Raw genomic sequence first — 23,014 nt, forward strand, 5'->3', positions numbered from 1 at the left:
CCTAACTATCCTCCCCACATAAATAAAACAAAAAACTAAGGTCTTCAAAGAATATTTCAGTAACAAGAATATAAAAATATTGAATACTGACTAAAGAAGAGCAATAGATATATATTGTAATATCACTTTTATCCAGTGTAAGACAATGTTTAAGCTTTATTTTTATGAAACATTTCAGATTCCCTCATATCACAGCACATCAATAAGCAATATGTACACAGACTGACTTTTATAGTACATGTCATGTCCCAAATTCCCAATCCTAGGTAAGATATCAAGTTACAAAATACAAGTGCTGATAATTAAACTATAGGTAGTATATTAAACAAAAGTGAGTTTTTTGCAATTATGTGAAATGAGGCTTTAATCAAAACGAGACTTAATGCCACAAGGTGTCTTTTTTCCCAAGAGAAATTAATTCAATCAAGCCCATGATTCCAAGCTCATGTGACAAGTTTTACATTCTTGAAGCAAACAAGAAAAGTCAATCAATGCTTAAGTGGTATATTTTAGTATATGTTATATTTCTGGACAATCTCTCATTGCATTCAATTTTTAGAACTTGTCTTTGAGTTTAATAAAACAAAATAATTAGAGAAGAAAGCCCACTCCACTTTGAGGAATGTAACATAATTGTTCTGTCTGGGTACAACACTGGGGGTCTTTTGTCAACTTACCATACTAATTGACTTACCTAAAGCATACTTCCTTCAGCTACAACTGTAATTGGAACACACAGATTTTACCTGAAGAAAATCCTGTTCTTCCAGTTTCAAAAAGCAGACAATTCTATGAAGAAGCAACCATTTAAATATCTAACTATACACATTTAAGTTTTTACAACTTCATGCCTTATGAGGAATTTTGATTTCAGAAGTATCATTTCACAGACCCAGCATCATATATTTATACATATTTCATACAGTATAGTATTAGAAACTGTAAATGGCACAGAATAATCATAATTACCACAAAATTTTAACAATTTCCAGTGATCTGAAAAAGACAAATTATAACCGCCTTTGCTCAGCTAAGATATCCAGTTATGGTTATACCTTTCGAAAATCCTAAAGTTATGTGAAAAAAATTAGTCAAAAGAAAATCTGTAAATCTGATACTTTCCAATATTTTAAATATGCATAGGTAAAGAGAAAATAAAGGGGTTGATCTGGCACATGAATAATTAAGTCAATGAATTTTACAACCCTGAGCCACTTTGGCAACTATTTTAGGTTTCACATAATTTTCACAGTCTTAGTACCACCATTTTCATTTAGATAAAAGAAATGACCTTTTGAAATCATGGGCATCAAATTTGGTGCTTATGGACAAGAATCACAACTAGAAGCTAGAGACAAAATGGATCACAGCAAGCATAGTTTCTCTCAAAGTATAAAGAATGTTATAGAATATACAATAGAAGCAATAGTTTAGAAACCTTGGGAAGCTCACATTTCTGATTTTGTTTTACTAAACAATTTGAAGCATTATATTCATGTTTAAAAAAATGAAACAAGAAAAATGCAGCATGGAACATTTTAGGAGTCACAGAAGGTTCTTGTCTTCCCTTTGTTTTGGGCACATTGTCTCACCTGTTTTCACTTTGGTACAAAAAGAAACAAAACCGAATCTCTGCTCAGAGTAGTCATAGTGAGAACACTGAGATTTGCATATGTTTTTCTAATTTCCCATCCATCTAGACCCTGAAATCTAAATAAATATTTCAGTTAAAACTTTTTTTCCATTTGCATGACATCTAGGCCACTATATATCCTAGCCTGAATGGGGGAGGATGGGACAGCTATATCTTAAACTGAAGCGATGGCAGCTAAAACCTGGCAACCGCTGCCAGAGTCCCCAATGTGTTCTGCCTATTATTATTTTTTAAAATGTGACAAAGGCAAAAGCTACAGTTGGAAACTCACGCAATTTAGAAATATGTTGAAAAATTTTATTATAGTCCTTAGGATTTCCAAGTAAACGCTCCTGAATCAAGTCTTACAAAGCTGCTAATTAGCAACTGAAAATTAGCCATTCAAATAATATTAGAAATAGTTGCTGAATTGTTTTTATGAAAGCTTCCTCTTGGATTCTGTAAGGATCAGAGTATCTGAATCCACACACCAGCTAGTTTCAAGAAAGAATTCTTTTGACTAAAACTTACCCTAAAACCAATTTTCCCAACGCTTTTCTTTTTCCCAAATAGTCCAACGTTTTGAGGAGAAATATATGAGGCAGGGTGTTTTATACTGCACTGTACCCTTTAGGAAAGCTTTTAGTGAACTGGAAAAATTTGCACAACATAAACTCTATGTATTTATAGATATTATTACTCTGCTGTATAATATATACTGTGGGGAAAGAAAAGAAGAAAGAAAAGACTAGCCTAGGCAACATGGTAAAACCCCATCTCTATAAAAAAATACAAAAATTAGCTGGGTATGGTGGTGCCAGCTTGTGGTTCCAGCTACAAGGGAGGCTGAGGTGAGAGGATTGCCTGGGCCTGGGAGGTCAAGGCTGCAGTTAGTTGTGACCCTGCCACCGTACTCCAGCCTGGGCAACAGGGTGAGACCCTGTCTCAAAAAAAAAAAAACCAAAAAAACAGAAAACAAAAAGTGTTTTATCAAAGGATAAAACTGAAATGCTATAGTGTATAGTGTGACCATAATTTCAGAAGAGAATTAGCATAATTTAAAAGGATAGCTAGCATACTATACGTTTTAATAATTCCAGTATTTTTGTTATTTGGGCTTAATTTAACTTCTTTTCCTCTTTTTGATTTTTGTATTCTAAGAGGGCACTTTTAATTTTCAAGTTGTGTTTGAAACTATAAAGAGTATGCTAATACAACTTAATATAAATATAAATAATATATAAGCTCTCTCTATATATATATACATACATATAAACAAACCCAAGCATTAGACCACTGATGTTGTACTTTCAGGATTCACACGAATAAGTCTAGATGCATTCCTCAGATCTTGGAGTTGCTTGGCAGGTTTCCCCACACCTTCTTCAAACCTTTTCTCCACCACAGGGAGGACTGTTTCATATAAAAAGGATGCATTCTGTCTGATAAAAGCTTTCTTCTCTGGATCCTGCTCACATCGAAGACTATAATCCACATGCTGGACAGCAACCAAAATGATTTCCACCAGGCTCTCCAAAAGTACCATGTGCAACTCTGGGAAATACAGCTTCAGAGCCTCTTCCAAGAAGCCCATGGTCTGTTTGGTGAAAGCAACCACTGTGTAACTTAGGTTCACCCAGCAGTCATCCCCTGTGTACTGCTCAAAGTTACTTACCCCACAACTTTTCATCTCTTCTTTGAGCTTACCCAGGGCTTCTGGCGTCATCAAGTTCATCCTTCTCCACATCTCTTCAGAGTTGCGATGTTTAGTGGCTTCAATGATGATTTCTTTGTAACTGTGCAAGGCCCCTTGGATGTCTTTCACCAGAAGGGCATGGATGATGAAGGTGAGGTCCAGTCCGATATCACCCAGTTGCTGGCAATGCTCCTTAGCCACTTTTACACACTCAGCTGCTGTTGAGAGGCTCTCCTTACTATCAAACACCTGCTTGCTGAAAGCATCCACGAACATGCCCATGGCTGATCTTGCCCAGACCACAAAGGCAGAGTAGCAGCCGCTGTCAGTGCCTGCAAAATCAATCTCAAATTCTCTTGCAGTCTCAAGAAGGCTGGTAAAGAAGACATGGCACAGCTTATGAATATAGAGTAAAGTGGCGCCTTCAATGCGAAGCTGACGAATTGCTGTATGAACAGCGGCTGCCCTGTTTCTCAAAAATAGCTCACAGGCCTTCGTGCACTGGCCCAGCCGGATCAGTTGCGAAACTGCTCTGCGAGTAGCCTTGGGACCACCTCTCAGGGAACGATCTGGGGAGAGTTCGAAAACCAGCACCTCAGTGAGCTGTCGAACTCGCTCCTCCACTTTGGCCCTTAGTTCTTTTACAGGAGGTGGGCTAGGCTTATCTTCCAGGTAATGGTTCAATTTATCCAGCAGGTCAACAGCCCCTTCAAAGTCCCTCTGCGCAATGCAGACATCCAGGTCTTCAGGTAACTCCTGGATCCATTCCATGGAGAGGTCCACGTTCTCTTCCTCTACCTCAGGAACAGCTGGCTCTTCTTCTTCGTCATCCTCAAATGGGTTAGTGGCCTTGGAAGTCACTTGGGGTGGCCCTCGAGGGGCCGCTGCCTCCTCCTGCTCCCTTCGCCTTTTCTCACTGAGGGCTCTCTTGGTCTCCTCCAGCACTTCCAGCCACTCTCGTTTGATTTTAGCATTTTCGGCCTGGAAAATACGGCTCTCGGGGAACATAAGCAGCTTGAACATGTCCTTCATGGGCGGGTTGTCCTTGACATTGACTACGGCCAAACCATCTAGGGAATACAGAGCGTTGTAGCGATACATCCCCCGCCGCTGCGGCAGCCAGGTAGCCACCAACAAACAATCGTTCATGAGAAAGCCGTGCACCCGCTGCAGTTGGGCCATGTGGTCGGCATCGTATTCCACTAGGTCCCCGTTGTACACCAGGTACTGTCCCGGCGTCTCCAGCAAATGCCTGCAGCCTTCCACCTTCTCAAGCAGGGTAGTGAGAGTGCGCTGCTTTCCTTCCTCGCCTGGACCGGAGCCGTCGCGGGAGGCGCCCCCGGGGGTGGAGAAAAAACCGGCCTGGCCTCGGAGGTGGTCTCGGCCCCCCGCCCCACCGACTCCCTCCTCCCCGCCAGAGGCGGCAGCAGCTCCGGCGGCAGCTGCGGCAGGCAGCAACGTAAGCGGGATGCTCTCCAGGCTGCTCTTCTGCTCCGTCAGCAGGTGGCTGAGCTGGTACATCTCGCTCTCCAGGTAGGAGATCTCACGGGCCGTCTCTATGAACTGCCGGTAGTTCTGGTAGACGTTGCGCTTCAGGTTCTGCGCCGTCTCCTCCGCCAGCGCCTGGATGCGCTGCCGGTGCTCCTGGAGGTCCCGGTCCCCATCCGACTGCTGCGAGAGCTGCTTCACGTACAGCCGCGCCTCAAAACCCCCTGACTCCAGCTGCCGACGCAGGCGGCTCGCCCCACTGTCCGACATCGCCATCGCCATTTCCGTCCGGGTCTCACGCACTCACTGTCACTATCGGCGCCGCAGCCGCCGCGGCTGTCTACACCCACCCAAGACCCGCCGAGCTCCTGGGCTGAGGAAGCAGGAATTGGAACGAGACGAGTGCGCCTGCGCCGGGTCTGAGCGTCAGACACTGCGCCTGCGCAAGGGGGCCGAGCGCAGACATTGCGCCTGCGCAGGAATGCCATCAGTTAAAGCGCATGCGCCGGAGGAGCTAGTGCGGAAGTGAGGGGAGAGGCCGAGAGAAATTTGGGTACTGCGCATGAACCGAGCGTGACGTTGAGGTTTGAAACAACCGGCAAAGAGTAAAGGCTGGAACTAGCTTCCTGAAAGCTTCGTAGGGCTGGTGCCCTGTGAGCCCAGGTTCTGCGCCCACTAGGAGGTGTCATGCTGACTGCTTGTTTTAAAGCCCTAGAATCTTGGCTTCGGCGTTTGGGGTAAGCGCCATTCTCGTTCACGTTCTCTTTCTCAAGCGAGTTTCCGCGAACTCTCGCGGGATTGACTGGCCGTCTCGAGAGCCGGTATCTCCTAGGAGCTAGTCCTGGTCCACCGCTTGGCGGCTTGGGGTGGCAGCCTAACTCGGAGCCAGCCTGACACCGGCGGATCCCGCCTGTGATCCTGGCAACGATGGACGATGACCTGATGTTGGCCCTGCGGCTTCAGGAGGAGTGGAACTTGCAGGAGGCGGAGCGCGATCAGGCCCAGGAGTCCCTGTCGCTAGTGGACGCGTCGTGGGAGTTGGTGGACCCCACACCGGACTTGCAGGCCCTGTTTGTTCAGTTTAACGACCAGTTCTTCTGGGGCCAGCTGGAGGCCGTCGAGGTGAAGTGGAGCGTGCGAATGACCTTGTGAGTTCCGAGCCCCGCTGGGGAAAGAGGCGGGACTGGCAGTTGTCCTGCAGCCCCCGGCCCTGGTCTTCTCTCCTTTCTCTGGTCCGACGGTCCCAGGGGGCGTTAAATGAGGGGGGAGTCTGGTTTTGGACCTGGCAGTTCCTGCCTTGGCGTATTTCTCTCTTTCTTACCTTTTCTCCCACTCGAACAATAAGCAAGCTGTGTAGACCCCACCGCCACGGTTAGACTCAGAGCCATAACGAGAAAAGAGATTTGTGTTGGAATCTCACTAAACTTGAAAATAACAAGTTCCTGATTTGCCTTATGATAGTGCTGTAGGACCCAGAAGGGAAAAGCAACCAAATCTGCCCCTAAGAAAGTGCTGAGGACGCAGAGTAACCTCCAAAGGATGTGCATTCCCCTCCTCTCTTTCCCGTTAGGAACCCACTTTAGTGAGCTCGTGTGTTGCAGTGGGGATCTTCAGTGATGCTTTTAAAACGATTCTTTTTCTACATGCTAAATTTGAGAAATCCTTATTTGAAATAATAATCTACTCCTGCACGTGAATAGGGTGAAGTTTAAGATACAGTTGTATACCACCAGCATGCTTGCTTTTGAGTTGACAGAAAACAACCTACAGTCAAACAAATTAAGATATCATATTGTGTTTAAAGTACCAATCTCCTTTATACAGACGTCTGTTATCGTTTTGGAGATACACTATTGGAGATACCTGCTTGTTAATAACACCAAACTGTGATTTGTCGTAAAGAGACTGGGAGTAGCAGAATGGGATTGCCTTTGAGCTGTTGCAGCCTAGCTAGGGCAAGGGAAGCTGCAGTTGGGCCATGTGGTCCGCATCGTATTCCACTAGGTCACCGTTGTACACCAGGTACTGTCCTGGCGTCTCTATCAGGTGCCTGCAGCCTTCCACCTTCTCAAGCAGGGTGGTGAGAGTGCACTGCTTTCCTTCCTCGCCTGGCCGGGGAGCCGTCGCGGGAGGCGCCCCCGGGGGCTGTAACTAATTAGTTGGGTGAAATGCAAGTATCTGCTAACCAAGGGGGTATACTCTCAAGAAAGCCATCTGCCAACTGAGTTCTCTTAGTGTGCACTGCCCAAGAATGTGTAAGGACTTGGGCATATTTGGTCAATGTAACACATTTTTATGGTGATTGTTTTCTAGGTGTGCTGGGATATGCAGCTATGAAGGGAAGGGTGGAATGTGTTCCATCCGTCTCAGCGAACCCCTTTTAAAGTTGAGACCAAGAAAGGATCTTGTAGAGGTATTTTTCATGTAAACTTGCTTCCTAGCTCAGTAATTTACAAATGCTTGCCATTGATTTAGACTGCTATGAATTCACCTGTATGTATATTTTAAAAAGTCACTTTGCCCTCAGTGCAAACTTGAATTATGGGGCAAATAATAATGAACACCTTATGTTTTTTATAGTGCTTCATAGTGGGAAAAAAAAGGCTTCTAGAGGCCGGGTGCGGTGGCTCACGCTTGTAATCCCAGCACTTTGGGAGGCCGATGCGGGCGGATCACGAGGTCAGAAGATCGAGAAAATCCTGACCAACACGGTGAAACCCCGTCTCTACTTAAAAAAAAAAAAAAAGGCCGAGCGTGGTGGCGGGCGCCTGTAGTCCCAGCTACTCGGGAGGCTGAGGCAGGAGAATGGTGTGAACCTGGGAGGCGGAGCTTGCAGTGAGCCGAGATTGCACTACTGCACTCCAGCCTGGGCTACAGAGCCAGACCCCATCTTAAAAAAAAAAAAGCTTCTAGGTATATTATCTGCTTTGATTGTACAACAGCCCTGTTTATATTCATGTGTTGCTATTTTCATTTTTATAAGTAAAGAAATTAAGGTTCAGAGAGGTGAAGTAACTGGCTTAAGTTATGTATTTAGAAGCAGAGAAAACAGGATCCACATCTTCCTGTTGAGAAACACAAATTTTCATTCTCCTCAGTTGGGCTGCCACACTGCTGTATGCTCAGGACACCTAGCCGAGCTGGCAGCAGAAACCAGTGTGAGTGCACGCTTCACATTTAGAGCTGGTACTTCTGCTAGCAGAAGGGAGCAGTGGGAGCTGAGGCAGGAGGATCTCTTGAACCCAGGAGGTGGAGGTTGCAGTGAGCTGAGACTGCACGATTGCACTCCAGCCTGGGCAATAAGAGCGAAATTCCGTCTCAAAAAAAACCAAAAAAACAAAAATTCTGTACAAAAGAGCAGGATGATAGTTTCTCAGCATGGGGTGGGAAACATGTTAAAACATGCTTGGAGATGAGAGATGCTGTTTTTAAGGATAATAAAAGGCAGTGGATTACATGACAATGTGAATATACTCAACACTGAACTGTACACATAAAAATGGGTACGATGGGGAATTTTGTTAATTTTTTTTTTACCACAATTTGTTTAAAAAATAGCTACTAAATGTAAAATGGTACAGTAGAAATACTTGATGAATGAAAAAGAACAAAGCTCAGATGATACAAAGAGAAAGGTAGGTGTAAACAAAGTATCAATAATTAAATGTCAGTGGACTAAACACTCCATTAAATACATGGAATGGCATGCTTACAGTAAAGACACACTTATTTTAAGTTTAAAAGGATGAGGAAAAGTAATCATCCAAACACTTAACAGCAGAAAACTATCGTGGCTATAAGGTTGAGTACTCATTATCCAAAGTGTTTGGGACCAGAAGTGTTTCAGATTTCAGATTTTTTTTTTTTTTAATTTGGAATATTTGCACTATACTTACTGGTTGAGCTTTCCTAATCCAAAAGTCCCAAATCTGAAATGGCTTTAGTGTGCATTTCCTTAGAACATAGCCTTTAAGCATCTTGTAAGTGCTCAAAAAGTTTTGGATTTTGGAGCATTTCAGATTTTGGATTGTCAAATTAGGGATGTTCTTCAGTATCAGACTGAAGACTTCAAGGGAAGAAGTTTTACTAGAGGAAAAGTGGGATATTTTATAATAATAAAACAATCTATTAAATAGCAATACATAATGTCCCTAAAAGTAATAACGTAGCTTTAAATTTTATGAGGCATAAGTTAGCAGAAGCAAAAAGAATCTACAATCAGGCTGGGTGCAGTGGCTCATGCCTGTAATCCCAGCACTTTGGGAAGCTGAGACAGGTGGATCACTTGAGGCCAGGAGTTTGAGACCAGCCTGACCAACATGGTGAAATCCTGTCTCTACTAAAAATACGAAAAATTAGCTGGGTGTGGTGACACACACCTGTAGTCCCAGCTACTCAGGAGGCTGACGCACAAGAGTCGCTTGAACCTGGGAGGCGGAGGTTATAGTGAGCTGAGATCACACCACGGCAGTACAGTCTAGGTGACAGAGCAAGACCCTGTCTCACTACAGCCTCAACCTCCCAGGCCCAAGCAATCCTCCTGCGTCAGCCCCCAAAGTGGTGGGATTCAGGTGTGAGCCACGACGCCCAGCCTCATACTTGCAGAATGTTAACACAACCTTCTTAGTAACCCAGTGAATAAGCAGAAAAAAGTAATACACATTTTTAAAAGTTGAACAGCATAATTAACCAAATCAGGCTTACAAGGAGCCCTAACTGGAAGAGTTGCTTAATGAATATGTATTGGGTAAATGATTACATAAACACATGAAAAAAAAATGGTTTTAAGTAGTGGGTGGGAAGAGAATGGGGAATGTATAATGGTATCAAGTGAGCGTTTCCTATTGGCAGAAAGTTACAAAATGACATTGTAGTCAATGATGGACCCCATGTATAACAGTGGTCCCATAAGATTATAAGACCATATTTTTATTTATTTATTTATTTTTATTTTTGTTTTTTGAGATGGAGTTTTGGTCTTGTTGCCCAGGCTGGAGTGCAATGACATGATCTCGGCTCCCTGCAGCCTCTGCCTCCCTGGTTCAAGAGATCCTTCTACCTCAGCCTCCCAAGTAGCTGGGATTACAGGTGTGTGCCACCACACCCGGCTACTTTTTGTATTTTTAGTAGAGGTGGGGTTTCACCATGTTGGCCAGGCTGGTCTTGAACTCCTGACCCCAGGTGATCCTCCTGCCTCAGCCTCCCAAAGTGCTGGGATTACAGGTGTGAGTCACTGTGCCCAGCCAAGACCATATATATATATTTTTTTTAGAGACGGCATCTCCCTCTGTTGCCCGGGCTGGAGTGCAGTGGCGCATCTCGGCTCACTGCAAGCTCTGCCTCCCGGGTTCATGCCATTCTCCTGCCTCAGCCTCCTGAGTAGCTGGGACTACAGGCGCCTGCCACCACACTCGGCTAATTTTTTGTATTTTTTTTAGTAGAGACGGGGTTTCACCATGTTAGCCAGGATGGTCTCGATCTCCTGACCTTATGATCCGTCCGCCTCGGCCTCCCAAAGTGCTGGGATTACAGGCATGAGCCACTGCGCCCGGCCAAGACCATATTTTTATTGTACTGTTTATCTTCTTTATATTTAGTTGCACAAATACTTCCCATTGTGTTGCACTTGCCTACAGCATTCAGCACAGTAACAACCTGTACAGGTTTGTTTCCTAGGAGCAGCAGGCTGTACTCTCTAGCCTGGGTGTTTATAGGCTATACCATCTAGGTTTGTTTAAGTGCACCCTTAAGATGTTTGCACAATGACAAAATCTCCTAACAATGGATTTTTCAGAACATATCCCTGTCAAGTGAGGCACAACTGTAGTTAACTAAGTCATAGTGAAGGGAGTTCAGAAAAGGAACAGACTTTATCTGGTTGAGGAGGTCAAGAAAAGCTTTATAACTGTACATTTTATTACTGCCATCACCACTCCTACTGCTCACTATTGAGCACCTATAGTGTGTCAGACTTTGGACTAAACATAGCGTTTACCACAGCCATGCAAAATGAGGACACCCCATTTTAGGGATGAGGAGCCACTTGGAACCTGTCCCAGGTCTCATGCATGTGATCGTGGGTTTAAGTTCCAGTATCCCTGACTCCAAGGCTCTTGTTCTGTCCCCTTTACCATTCAGCTCGTCACTCCTGCTGATTAAAACGTGGAGAGGTGAGCATTAGAGGATGAATTGTACTTTTGACAAGCAGAGATAGGACAGGAGGCTACTCTTGGCAGAAAGAGTGGGAATAATGTGAACAAAAATGAGTTCAGGCAACTGGGGGCATATTTAGGACTAGAGGTGGTTCATTTTGATCGGATAGAACAGTTGTGGAAAACAGAAGTATTTTGGGACTGTGTTGTATAGATCCTTGAATTAAAACTAAATGTGGAAAATGATAGATACAAAAAAAAGTTCAGCACCATTTTCAAGATGTTTTTAATGTTTAATTAAATTGAACCCAAAATCAGGAACCTAAATTTGTTTCTCCTTTATGAGAATAGTTCTTTATCATTACCCTAATTTAGAATGTTGAGAAACTTTTGCAGTACCTTTCTTGAATTTAAGTCTTCTTCGTTGAGTGGCATTTACTTGAAAAATAAAGTTGTGGCTGGGTACAGTGGCTCATGCGTGTAATCCCAGGCCAAGACATATGGATTGCTTGAGCTCAGGAGTTGGAAACCTGTCTGGGCAAGATGGTGAGACCTTGTCACCATCTTGAAAAAAATTAGCCAGGTGTGGTGGCATGTGCGTGTAATCCCAGCTACTCAGGAGGCTGAGACAGAAGGATCACTTGATGCCAGGAATTTGAGGCTGCAGTGAAATATAACCATGCCACTGCACTCCAGTCTGTGTGAAAAAGTGAGACCCCGTCTCTGAGAAATAATAAGATAAATAAGTAAAGTTCCTTTTAAGAGATTAACAGTTGATAATTTTTAGAGAGATATGTGAAGGACCAAGTTAAAATGTTTGATTCTCTCATTTTTCTGTTCAGCATAATTTTGTAAGACTAAAATTCATTAATGACAATCTAGTTCTTCTGGTGGAAATTCTTTTTTAAAAAAATTATGGAGGATCATGAAAAAGGTATGTCTTTGAAGATCTCTATGATTTTTGCTTAAAAAAGTTATTTGTGTTTTTTAGAGCAAAAACCCCAGCAGCCTTAAATGCTTTTGTTAATTTTGCGCAGAAACTTGTGCGTCTTTGGTGTGGAATGAGCAGTAGGTTTTAGTGTTTGTTTTAAAGTTTTCATGATTTCTGAATCAAAACCCAAAAACTGTAGAAAGCTATATACAGAGATGTCTTGTTCAGTGTCCTCCTCTATCTTGAACTCCTTACTTGCTGTAGGAACTGTTAGTTTCTTTTTACTCTTTCATTTTTCTGTTTTGCAAATATTTCTATCCATTTTTATTCCTCCTCACCACCACATGAAATTTTTCTTACACAAAATACTATGTACAGTCTTCTGTACTTTGTCTTTTTCTTTTTTTTCTTTTTTTTCCTTTTTTGAGATGAAGTTTTACTCTTACTGCCCAGACTGGAATGTAGTGTCGTGATCTCGGCTCACCACAACCTCTGCCTCCCAGGTTCAGGCGATTCTCCTGCCTCTGCCTCAGCCTCCCGAGTAGCTGGGATTACAGGCGCCTGTCACCATACCTGGATAATTTTTGTGTATTTAGTAGAGATGGGGTTTTACTATGTTGACCAGGCTGGTCTTGAACTCCTGACCTCAGGTGATCCACCTGCCTCGGCCTCCCAAAGTGCTGGGATTGCAGGCGTGAGCCAGCGTGCCCGGCCCCCTGTCTTTTTAATTAATTTAATTAATACACTCTATAGCTTTCTCCAAACCATTTCACATAGATCCCTCTCATTCTTTTTTATGGCTGCATAGAATTCCATTATATAGATGTGCAAAACACTGGAGTTATTTCTAATCTTTCGCTATTATAAGCAGTGTCACAGTGAATACACCTTGTACGTATGACCGTGCATGCTAGTCTAGGTATTGCTCTCTGAGAAAACAAATGCATTTGTAATTTTGTTAGATGCTACCAAATTTTCCATAGGAGAATTGCACTCCCACCAGCAATATATAGGAATGTTTATTTTCCCTTGGCTTTACTAATGATGTCAAACTTTAGGAGTTTTACCAATCTTGATAAGCAATAAATAACATCCTAGTGTAGTGTTGGGTTTTGGGGTTTTTTTGTTTTTTGAGACAGGGTCTTGCTGGGTTGTCTAGGCTGGAGGTAATCCTACGTCACTGCAACCTTGAATTCCTGGCCTCAAGCGATCCCCCCATCTCAGCCTCCTGAGTAGCTAGAACTACAGGTGCACAACTAATTGTTTTATTTTAATTTTTTTGTAGAGACAAGGTCTCACTATGTTGACCAGGCTGGTTTTGAACTCTTGGCCTCAAGCAATCCTCCCACCTCAGCCTCCCAAAGTGCTGGGATTATAGGCATGAGCCACCACGCCTGACCATCCTAGTGTAGTGTTAATTCGCATTTCTCTTTTTATAAATAAAGTTGGGCATTTTTTCTTTTCTTTTTTTTTGGGGGGGACGGAGTCTCACTGTCACCCAGGCTGGAGTGCAGTGGTGCGATCTCGGCTCACTGCAACCTCCGCCTCCCAGGTTCAAGCGATTCCCCTGCCTCAGCCTCCCGAGTAGCTCAGACTACAGGCTGGCACAACTATGCCCGGCTAATTTTTTTTTGTATTTTTTTTTTTTTTGTATTTTAGTAGAGACAGGGTTTCACCATGTTGAGCAGGACGGTTTCAATCTCCTGGCCTCACGAGCCGGAAGCTGGGCATTTTTTCGTTTGTGTCTGGGTCATTTATGCTACTTCTGTGAGCTCCATGGTCTTTGCCCATTTTGAAATTGGGTTGTCATTTTCCTGTTGACATTAGGAGTTCCTTGTATATTAGGAATAGCCTGTGGTAAGAGTTATACATATATTTTTCTGAGTTTATCTTTTTACTTGGTGTTTTTTTCCTATAGAATTTTAAAGTTTTGTCTGGGTGCAGTGGCTGCCCCCTATAATCCCAGCACTTTGGGAGGCTGAGGCGGGCAGATTGCTTGAGGTCAGGAGTTTAAGACCAGCTTGGCCAACATGGCCAAACCCCGTCTCTACTAAAATACAAAAATTAGCCAGGCATGGTGGCGGGCGCCTGTAGTGCCAGCTACTCAGGAGGCTGAGGCATGAGAATCACTTAGACCTGGGAGGCAGAAGTTGCAATTAGCAGAGATTGAGCCACTGCACTCCAGCCTGGGTGACAGAGTAAGACCCTGTTCAAAAAAAAAAAAAAAAAATAATTTTAAAGTTTTTAGGTAGTTGAATTCATTGATTTTTCTGGATTTTGATTTATAGTTAAAAAGGTCTCCCTAGAACAGGGAGTTCTTAACCTGTGATTTTCAGAGCTTCAGATATTACACAAATTTGAGTACCCCTTCTCCAAAATGCTTGGGACTAGAAGTGTCTTGGATTTCATATTTATTTTGGATTTTGGAATATTTGTGTTATTCTTACAGGTGGAACATCCCAAATCTGAAAATCTGCAATGCTTCAATGAGCATTTCCTTCTGAGTGTCATGTTGGTGCTCAAAAGTTTCTGATTTTGGAGCATTTTGGATTTTCAGAGTTGGGATGCCCAACTCGTATGCGATGTTTTGTGAATGTGTGCTTAGAATGAGGTGGGTTTTTTGTTGTCGTTGTTTTGTTTTTGTGAGACAGTGTCTCATTCTGTCACCCTGACTGGAGTGTAGTGGCACAGTCACAGCTCACTGCAGCCTCAACGTCCCCAGGCTCAGAGGATCTTCCCACCTCAGCCTCCTGAGTGTAGTGGGGACTACAGGCACGCACCACCACACCTGACTAATTTTTGTATTTTTTTTGTAGAGACAGGGTTTCGCCATGTTGCCCAGGCTGGTCTCGAACCCCTGGGCTCCAGCGATCCTCCCACCTTTGCCTCCCAAAGCGTTGGGATTACAGGTGTGAGCCACTGCACCCGGCCTAGAATGAGTTTTATCAGTTTTGAAGGAAGCCTGTGATACAGAAAAGACTCCAGATAGAATAAGAAAATGTATATTTTCCGAAGTGTCATACAAACTCTGAAAATAATTTGATTATTTTATGTTCCAGACCCTCCTGCATGAAATGATACATGCCTATTTATTTGTCACTAATAATGACAAAGACCGAGAAGGGCATGGTCCAGAATTTTGTAAGCATATGCATCGCATCAACAGCCTGACTGGAGCCAATATAACGGTACAGAAAGCCATGTATATTTATGATATTTAGTAGTTTATTCAGTAACTCCTGAGATTTAATTAAAAGTAGAGAACTAGGTAGAAACGAATATCTTTGAGGATTTTCCACAGCAAACGAGAGGCCTAGAGAAGTGAATTGGTTTGTCTGGGACCACATGGTAGAATGGCAGCAGAGCCAGTGATATCCCCGAGGCCTCTGACCTCTTCGGGGTCAACATTTTACACATTGGTAACCCAGGCCTGCAGTACCTCTCTTCTGGAATCATAATGATCTCTTAACTTTGTTTCCTTATTATTGCCTTCTTTAGTCCATCCTATATCCTGCTACCATTGCAGATGTCATTCCCTCATCAGAATTCTTCGATTCATATCTCTGTATGGCATTGTAGGAGATGGCAAAGCCTAAGGTTCAAACAGCTGGAGGCGTCAGGCTGCTTGGATTCAAATCCTGGCTCCGCCAATTACTAACTTTTCTATGCCTCATTTTATACCCATGGCAAATAAGAGTAATAACAATACCTGCCTGTTGCACCCTTGTGAGGAGAAAGGATTAAAGGAGAAAGCACGTCAAAACATTTTAGCCAATCTGACGCTAATTAAATATTAGTTTAATTGTATTCGTTTTATTAAATAACCTTGTTCCTTTTTTACTGCCTCCAACTCTGCTGCCTGTGTCCTCTTTCTTTAACTGCACTTTTGACCTCCCTGCGCAGCTTCCCTAAGGCGTGCCCCTGCTCTGTTTTGTGTCCGAATGCTTTTCATCGTTCCAGTGGCATCTCATTTCTCCCTCTTTTGAATCCTCAACAGATATTTAAGCTATTACAATTTTTTATGCTACTTTCATACTTTTGAACACAGGGTAGGTCTTGCCCATCTTTATAATACATCTGTATAAGGTGTATAAGGTACTGTCCTTACATGGACTTGACAAATACTGAATTGAATATTAATAGGATAGATTAAATTCTTTCTTATGTTTGGGTATTTCCTTTCTTTAAAAGTCAACAAAATCCAGTGTGATAGAAAATGAACAGTGCTCAGCCGCCATGTTTTGTTTGTTTGTTTATTTATTTATTTTTAAGATAGGGTCTTGCTCTGTTGCCTAGGCTGGATGCAGTGGGGCATTCATAGCCCACTGCAGACTCAACCTCCTGGGCTTAAGTGAGCCTCCCACCTCAGCCTCCTGAGTAGCTGGGGCTACAGATATGTGCCACAATGTCAAGCTAATTAAAAAAAATTTTTTTTTTTTTTTTAGAGACAGGGTCTCACCATGTTGCCCAGGCTGATCTTGAACTCATGGGTTCAAGTGATTCTCCCATCTCAGCCTCCCAAAGTGGTGGGATTATAGACATGAGGTACCATACCTGGCCTCTCCATGTAGTACTGTTTTCTAGCTATCAGTTTTAATTTTCTAAAGACCTCATTTAATTCTTAGTTACTTCAACATTAGGAAAGTGTCTTGCAGTTTTTAAAAAATCAGACATAAAATCCAGGTTAGCAAGAGAATTATAGAGTTGCTTGTATAAAATACATTTAGTTTCTTAACCGGAACTTATACTATAAGCAAAGCCCTTGTATACATCCCATTGTTCAGTTGGAAGAGTATCTGTTCTTTTATCTTAGATATCTGTGTGTTTTTATTTAGGAGACGTTTTAAGGAGTGAACATGCCTTGCTTTTACAGGTTACATCCTGTTATAAGGAGCTCCACAGGATATCTACATTGCAGAGTAATTTTATTTTAGTGACTACATTGTTAAAAGTCACATTCCCATGCTTTAGGAGTTACAGGAATTGGAAGCAAAACAGATCCAGGCCGGGTGTGGTGGCTCACGCCTGTAATCCCAGCACTTTGGGAGGCCGAAGTGGGAGGATCACTTGAGCCCAGGAGTTTGAGATCAGCCTGGGCAATATAGTGAGACTTGTTTCCACAAAAAAATTAAAAAATTAGCCAGGCGTGGTAGCTCATGCCTGTAGTCGCGGCTACTCGGGAGACAGAGATAGGAGGATCACTTGAGCCTGGGAGGCGGAGGTTGCAGTGAGCCAAGATCATGCCACCTCACTCCAGCCTGGGCAAACAGAGCGAGTCCATGTCACAAGACAAACAAACAAAACAGATCCATTTCCCTGTCTTTTTTGGTAATGAATTAAGTCAAGAGTTCTGAACATAATAAGAGTGCGGGATTTCCCATGCTTCTTTGCCTTAAAACTTATGTCCTTCAGTCCCTTCTGCATTTAATATAATGTGCATTCTTTGCATGCTTAAGTAGTAGAAATTTTTTGCTTAGGATGGAGCAATAGTGAGTTTAAAACTATAGAGTTATAGAAAGCTTAGCATTCTTTCCCACAAGGGGAGTTTATTAGAAAGCTAAATGTCTTTGGTAAAAAACCAAAATCTTATATACAGATGCTTCTTACTCTTACACAGAGTTCCACTGAGAAGGCAGAAGAATAAAGTACCCATAGTCATTTAGGAGTCATTTCAAATGGCGCTCTGTAGTCCTCCGTGCTACCGTGCTGGGAGGGCTGACCCCCTTTTCAGTCAGATCTTTTCCCTTACCTGTTTTCTGCTTGGATTCTAAATAGGATTTTTGTCTAGAGGGTGAAAAAAGAAGGCATCCTACTTAAGGCCTGAAAAGCACACTTCAGAGAATTTTATTTGATTCAATGAATGCTGCTTTTCTGACTAAGCACCTTCCTGGTGCAAAAAGCACTATATTAGCCATTAGGGACACAAAAAATTAAAACATTCAGATCCTGGAGAACTTTTCAGTCTGGTAAGAGAAATATTTATAAACAGATAGAATGGTACCCCATAAGGCTTATTACAGAGACATAAGCAAAGAACTTCGAGAATGTGGAGAGTGAGCTTAGCAGAAGCTTCTCTGGGTAAGATACTTGTGTTGTTAGGGTCAGGCATTTATAGGGAGTAGTTTAGTCCTTTAGAACCCTTTTCCTATTATTACTTATAGGGAAAATTTCAATTTAGCAGTGGGAATGATTCTTATTTTAGTATGGTATTATATAAAACCTTTATCCTAATTTTTGATCATTTACAAATTTGATTTCTGAAACCGTTAGTGTTCATGAAGATTTTCTGTGGTTTTGTTTTTAAAAGATTTTTTGTCGTCTGATCCCGCATGCATCTATCTTTACACAGTTTATGAAGTATTAACTGCTGCCATTTCCCATTAAAATCAACTTTTGAACAGAAACTAAATATAGTTGCTTTCTTTCCCAAAATAGAACTCTTCAGAAAGCTCTGGGAAACAAAGTTTCAAAAATTAAAAAAAAAAAAAAAAAAAAAAAAAAGGACTGCTTATGTACATCGTTTTCTTGCAGTTGTTAACTTGCTTATTGAATACAAAAAATTCTCTCTCCCCTCAGGTCTACCATACTTTTCACGATGAGGTGGATGAATATCGGCGACACTGGTGGCGCTGCGATGGGCCGTGCCAGCACAGGCCGCCCTATTACGGCTATGTCAAACGAGCTACTAACAGGGAACCCTCTGCTCATGACTATTGGTGGGCTGAGCACCAGAAAACCTGTGGAGGCACTTACATGAAAATCAAGGAACCAGAGAATTACTCAAAAAAAGGCAAAGGAAAGACAAAACTAGGAAAGCAACCAGTATCAGCTGCAGGGAATAAAGGTACCTTCGTGTGCATTCCTTCTGATTTTTATGTGACCATAGCTACGATGTAAAGACAATACTGTCCTTCAGAGAACTGGTATTAAGATAAACTAAAGGATTGTTTCTGGTGTAGACTAAGTCTTCAAGTGTAGACTTAAGGAAAAAATCCCATCGTCCATGAAATGATGGTAGGAAAATAGACTTTGTACAGAAGTAAGTAAAAGTAGGAATAGTTTCCACTGATATTTCAATTTTTATTTTTATTTTAACTTTTTTCAGTTTCTTTTTATTCAAAGAAACAAAACTCAATCTCTGATAATATTTGAGGTAAAGTTCCTTTCCCTATCTTGACTCACCGAGTTATTAGGAAACAGAAGGAAAAAAGATTGTCAAAATAAAAACAATAATTCAAGTAACAATGCCCGGAATATACGTCCTAACTACACCCCTTCCTATCAGTTGGATTCTATCCAAGTGACTTCTATTGATGTATGTATGTTCATTCAAAGAATGGGAAAAGGATATGACATATATTTGTGAGTACTTCATCTTCAAGATTTACCCTTTTCCTGTGAAGTTCAGAGTTACTGAAGATGCTTCTTCCCTTCGGAAGTTGTTGATTTGATGTGGTAGAACCCAAGAACATAGGCTATATTTCCCAAATCTTTAATTATTGAGTGAAGGAGCTATAGATGAATTGATGTGGAAAGACCGTATCTTCATTTTCATGAGTAGAAGGAAAGATAAGAAAGAGGCAGCAGATTTTCCCTCCTGGAATTACACATAAAGGACTAAGTAATTTTCAAGGTAAATGTTGCCTTGTTACTGGTCTTTGGCATAAGATTCTTTATTTAAATATGAGAGAATTATTTTTTTTATCGTTTATATTCTCTCAATATCAGAACTCTGAATTCTGAAGATTGTCCTTCTCTCATTAATAGGATTATATGGATGTAAGATAGAATAAAATATTATTTCTTCATTTTGAGAAAACTGTACATTAGTTTAATGTTTGTTACTGTATTTCTTTTGAGTTGAGGCACTTACATAAAAATCTTCTTTGCTTTTTTTGCAGATAAACCCAACAGAGGTGAGGCCCAGCTAGTAATCCCTTTTAGTGGGAAAGGATATGTTCTAGGAGAAGCAAGCAATTTACCTTCACCTGGGAAATTGATCACTTCACATGCCATTAATAAAACGCAAGATCTTTTAAATCAAAACCATTCAGCAAATGCTGTAAGACCTAATTCTAAAATCAAGGTGAAATTTGAACAGAATGGTTCAAGTAAAAATTCTCATCTGGTCTCCCCTGCTGTTAATAACAGTCACCAAAATGTTCTAAGCAACTACTTTCCTAGAGTATCAGTTGCCAACCAAAAGGCTTTCAGAGGTGTGAATGGATCTCCAAGGAAAAGTGAAACAGTTGGCAACATCCCTAAAAACTCAGTATCTTCTAGTTCTCAAAGAAGGGTTTCATCTTCTAAGATATCCTTAAGAAATTCTTCAAAAGTAATGGAATCAACATCTGTGACGCCATCCCAGGATGTGAGTGGGTCTGAAGATACATTCCCAAATAAACGACCTCGGCTAGAAGATAAGACTGTTTTTGACAATTTTTTTATCAAGAAAGAACAAATAGAAAGTAGTGGTAATGATCCAAAGTATAGTTCATATCCTACAACTACAACTCAGAATTCCAGCAGTTCATCCAGCCAGAGCAAAATGGTTAATTGCCCAGTTTGTCAGAATGAAGTTTTGGAGTCTCAGATTAATGAGCATTTGGACTGGTGCCTAGAAGGTGACAGCATCAAAGTCAAAAGCTGAAGAAAGTCTTTGAAAAAGGTTTCAAAATCTCAAATACCACCTGTATTACCTCACTAATGTGCTATGTCAGCCAGTCAGGAAGTTCTGGTTAATACTGAGATTTGTAGGTTATAATCCAGTTCATATAACCAATACAAAATGTCCTATTTTATATATCCACATATAAGATTGTAATTTGAAAATGTTTTATGTCTCAGGGTGCTACATTCACTCTTGCCTTAGGTATACTGTAACCCAGGTTCTGCCTGTCATGTATAATTTTTAGATACTTTTGTTCTTTCTTGCTCTTAAGGGTTTTAAAAATCTGTTTATCTTTTCATTTGTATACTTTCCTAGAAACACTCATATGGGGAATCCTGGCAGGTATTTGGTTATATTGACTATTTCTTTGTTAATAGTATTAGAACTCATTCCCTGAACTGATGTAAATCTTCATAGTGTCAGACATACTGACCAAAACCACAATCTAGACTACAAAGTATATTGTTTTAGAGTACTCAAATTGTATTATTAATTTTTTTGTTTGCAGAATCTTAACAGGAACTGTGTTTTCTAGATTTTAAAGAATTTTATTTGTCCCACTTTTACTAAACGGTGGCAGCAGATTTTAAGTTAAAGAATATGGAACATAGAGAAATAAGTAAATTTATTTTGGAATATTTTTAGTAACAAATAGCCACTATAATTCTGTAGGCCGGATTTTATATTGAGTTTAGCTGTTTTCTCAAAATTTAGCAGAGTGGTTAAAATTCTGTGCTGATAAGTAACTGATACGTATAACATAAACAAAACAAGGTTGCCTAGTTTATGTAACAGTGGAAAGTTATCTGGAAATAGTATTTTGAACTTTCAGCCAAGTTTAAACCATTATAATAAAAGGAATACCATTTGTGCATTTAAAGTAATCTTTTTTTAAAAAAAAAAATCTTTTCCATGTTATAGGGAAAGGACAAAGATACTTTTATCAGTTTACTTTTTGTCTTGTGGCTGTACATGCTGTTGGCATAGCCCTAACAGTTGTTCACAAGTTTTCTTTTATTGCAATTTTCCTTCACTTCATTGTAATACAGGTGCACAAATCTTAAGTGCACAGCTGGGTAAACTTCTACAGTGTTCACCTGTGTAACTACTACCCAGCTGAAGTTAGAGAACACTTCCATTGCCACAGGCTTCCTATAGGTGTCTGTTCCCAGTTGATACCCATGACCCTCACCACCTCCAGAGGTCCCCACTGTTTTCACCCCATTATTGCAGATTATTTTTGAACTTTATAAAGTAGTATCTTTGTTCCTATGTGTAGCAGGAGTTCATTTTCATTGCTCTTGCATTTGTATGAATATACTAGAATTTCTTTATCCATTCTAATGTTAATGGACATTTGAATTTTTTCCAGTTTGGGGCTGGTAAGCATAATGCTGCTGAGAACATTCTTTTCTGTTGGGAATATATACAGGAGTGGAATTGCTGAGTCACGGGTATATTTCTGTTTCGCTTTAGTAAATTCTGCCAGTTTACACTCCTACCAGCAATATATGAGAGTTTTAGTTGTTCACCATTCATAACACTTATCAGCCCTTTTCATTTTAGACTGGTTGGATGTTCACAAGTTTTGATACTTCTTAAAGCATTAAGTTAAAAGTTTTTAATAAATATTTATAAATAGCTGTTAAAATGTGTATTGTTTATATAGTTATATTTTCATAGAGGATCATTTTCTCTAAATGAGTATAACAAATTATGTGTAATTAAATGCTTCCTGAGTCAAAACCACACAAGGTTCTGGGGCTGTGAAGTAGCTAAGACGGTCCATGCCCTCGAGCTTTTCAGCCTAGTTGGGGAGTAAGACAAATGCACATTAATCTCTGTACAGTTTGCTAAATGCTATGACAAGGGTTTTTGCTGGGTGCTGTGGGTAAACTGTAGGAAAGACAATTAGCTCAGCCCAGGACTCCGGGGATATTTCTTGGAGGAGACAACATCCAAAGTTGAATCGTGTACAGTGAGTCGAGTTAGCCCACTTAAAGGGTGGGGAAGAACCTTTCAAAGGGAAGAAGGAACACAAAGGCATGTTCCGAGGGAACTGTATGCTATTCTGAGTGAATAGAGTAAAATGTGAGGGGCAAAATGGCCGAAGGAGAGATGGCAGAAAGGACAGATCTAGCCAAGTAGTACAAGTTTGAGGCCAGGGACCTTATGTTCCTCACTTTATGTCTGGTTTGTGTGATACCTGCTGATAAGCATCTCTTAATTCAGGTGGGACTCGGAAAGGCTTATAAGCCGGTCGAGGACATGGTGAGAAGTGTTTCCGATGGAATTTTCTGGGGACAGCATAGATAAGGGGGGAAGGGTAGTGGCAGGGATGGAGAGGAAGAGACAATTGTTTGAGAAACAGGTAGTAAAGTCAGGAGTTGGTGTCAGGTTCTAGGGAATGATGGAAATACATCAGTTGAGAAAATGGAACTCA

At 41.3% G+C, this 23,014-nt stretch overlaps 2 protein-coding genes across 2 annotated transcripts; one reads left to right on the forward strand and one right to left on the reverse strand.

Annotated features, from left to right (window-relative positions):
* Positions 1-413: 413 nt before the first annotated feature.
* EXOC8 (exocyst complex component 8) lies at positions 414-5,206 on the reverse strand. The gene has a single exon (XM_007989794.3). It carries the CDS (start codon positions 5,097-5,099, stop codon positions 2,922-2,924), a length of 2,178 nt encoding a protein of 725 aa, XP_007987985.1. The 5' UTR covers positions 5,100-5,206; the 3' UTR covers positions 414-2,921.
* A 199-nt stretch (positions 5,207-5,405) lies between these two features.
* Positions 5,406-22,222, forward strand: SPRTN (SprT-like N-terminal domain). Its single transcript, XM_007989791.3, has 5 exons — positions 5,406-5,965; positions 7,131-7,230; positions 14,960-15,088; positions 18,477-18,744; positions 19,802-22,222. The coding sequence occupies exons 1-5, from the start codon at positions 5,745-5,747 to the stop codon at positions 20,548-20,550; spliced, it is 1,467 nt and encodes a 488-aa protein (XP_007987982.1). The 5' UTR covers positions 5,406-5,744; the 3' UTR covers positions 20,551-22,222.
* Positions 22,223-23,014: the final 792 nt, after the last annotated feature.

The sequence above is a fragment of the Chlorocebus sabaeus genome, chromosome 25, assembly GCF_047675955.1.
Source record: "Chlorocebus sabaeus isolate Y175 chromosome 25, mChlSab1.0.hap1, whole genome shotgun sequence".
NCBI classification, from domain to species: domain Eukaryota; kingdom Metazoa; phylum Chordata; class Mammalia; order Primates; family Cercopithecidae; genus Chlorocebus; species Chlorocebus sabaeus.

What these genes read in the sequence shown, in the direction of transcription:
- EXOC8 (XM_007989794.3), bottom strand. Translation starts at nt 5,099, where the DNA reads ATGGCGATGGCGATGTCGGACAGTGGGGCGAGCCGCCTGCGTCGGCAG.
- SPRTN (XM_007989791.3), top strand. Translation starts at nt 5,745, where the DNA reads ATGGACGATGACCTGATGTTGGCCCTGCGGCTTCAGGAGGAGTGGAAC. An exon ending in TGGAGCGTGCGAATGACCTT is followed by an intron (nt 5,966 to 7,130) that starts GTGAGTTCCGAG and finishes ATTGTTTTCTAG; the next exon opens with GTGTGCTGGGATATGCAGCT. An exon ending in CAAGAAAGGATCTTGTAGAG is followed by an intron (nt 7,231 to 14,959) that starts GTATTTTTCATG and finishes TTTATGTTCCAG; the next exon opens with ACCCTCCTGCATGAAATGAT.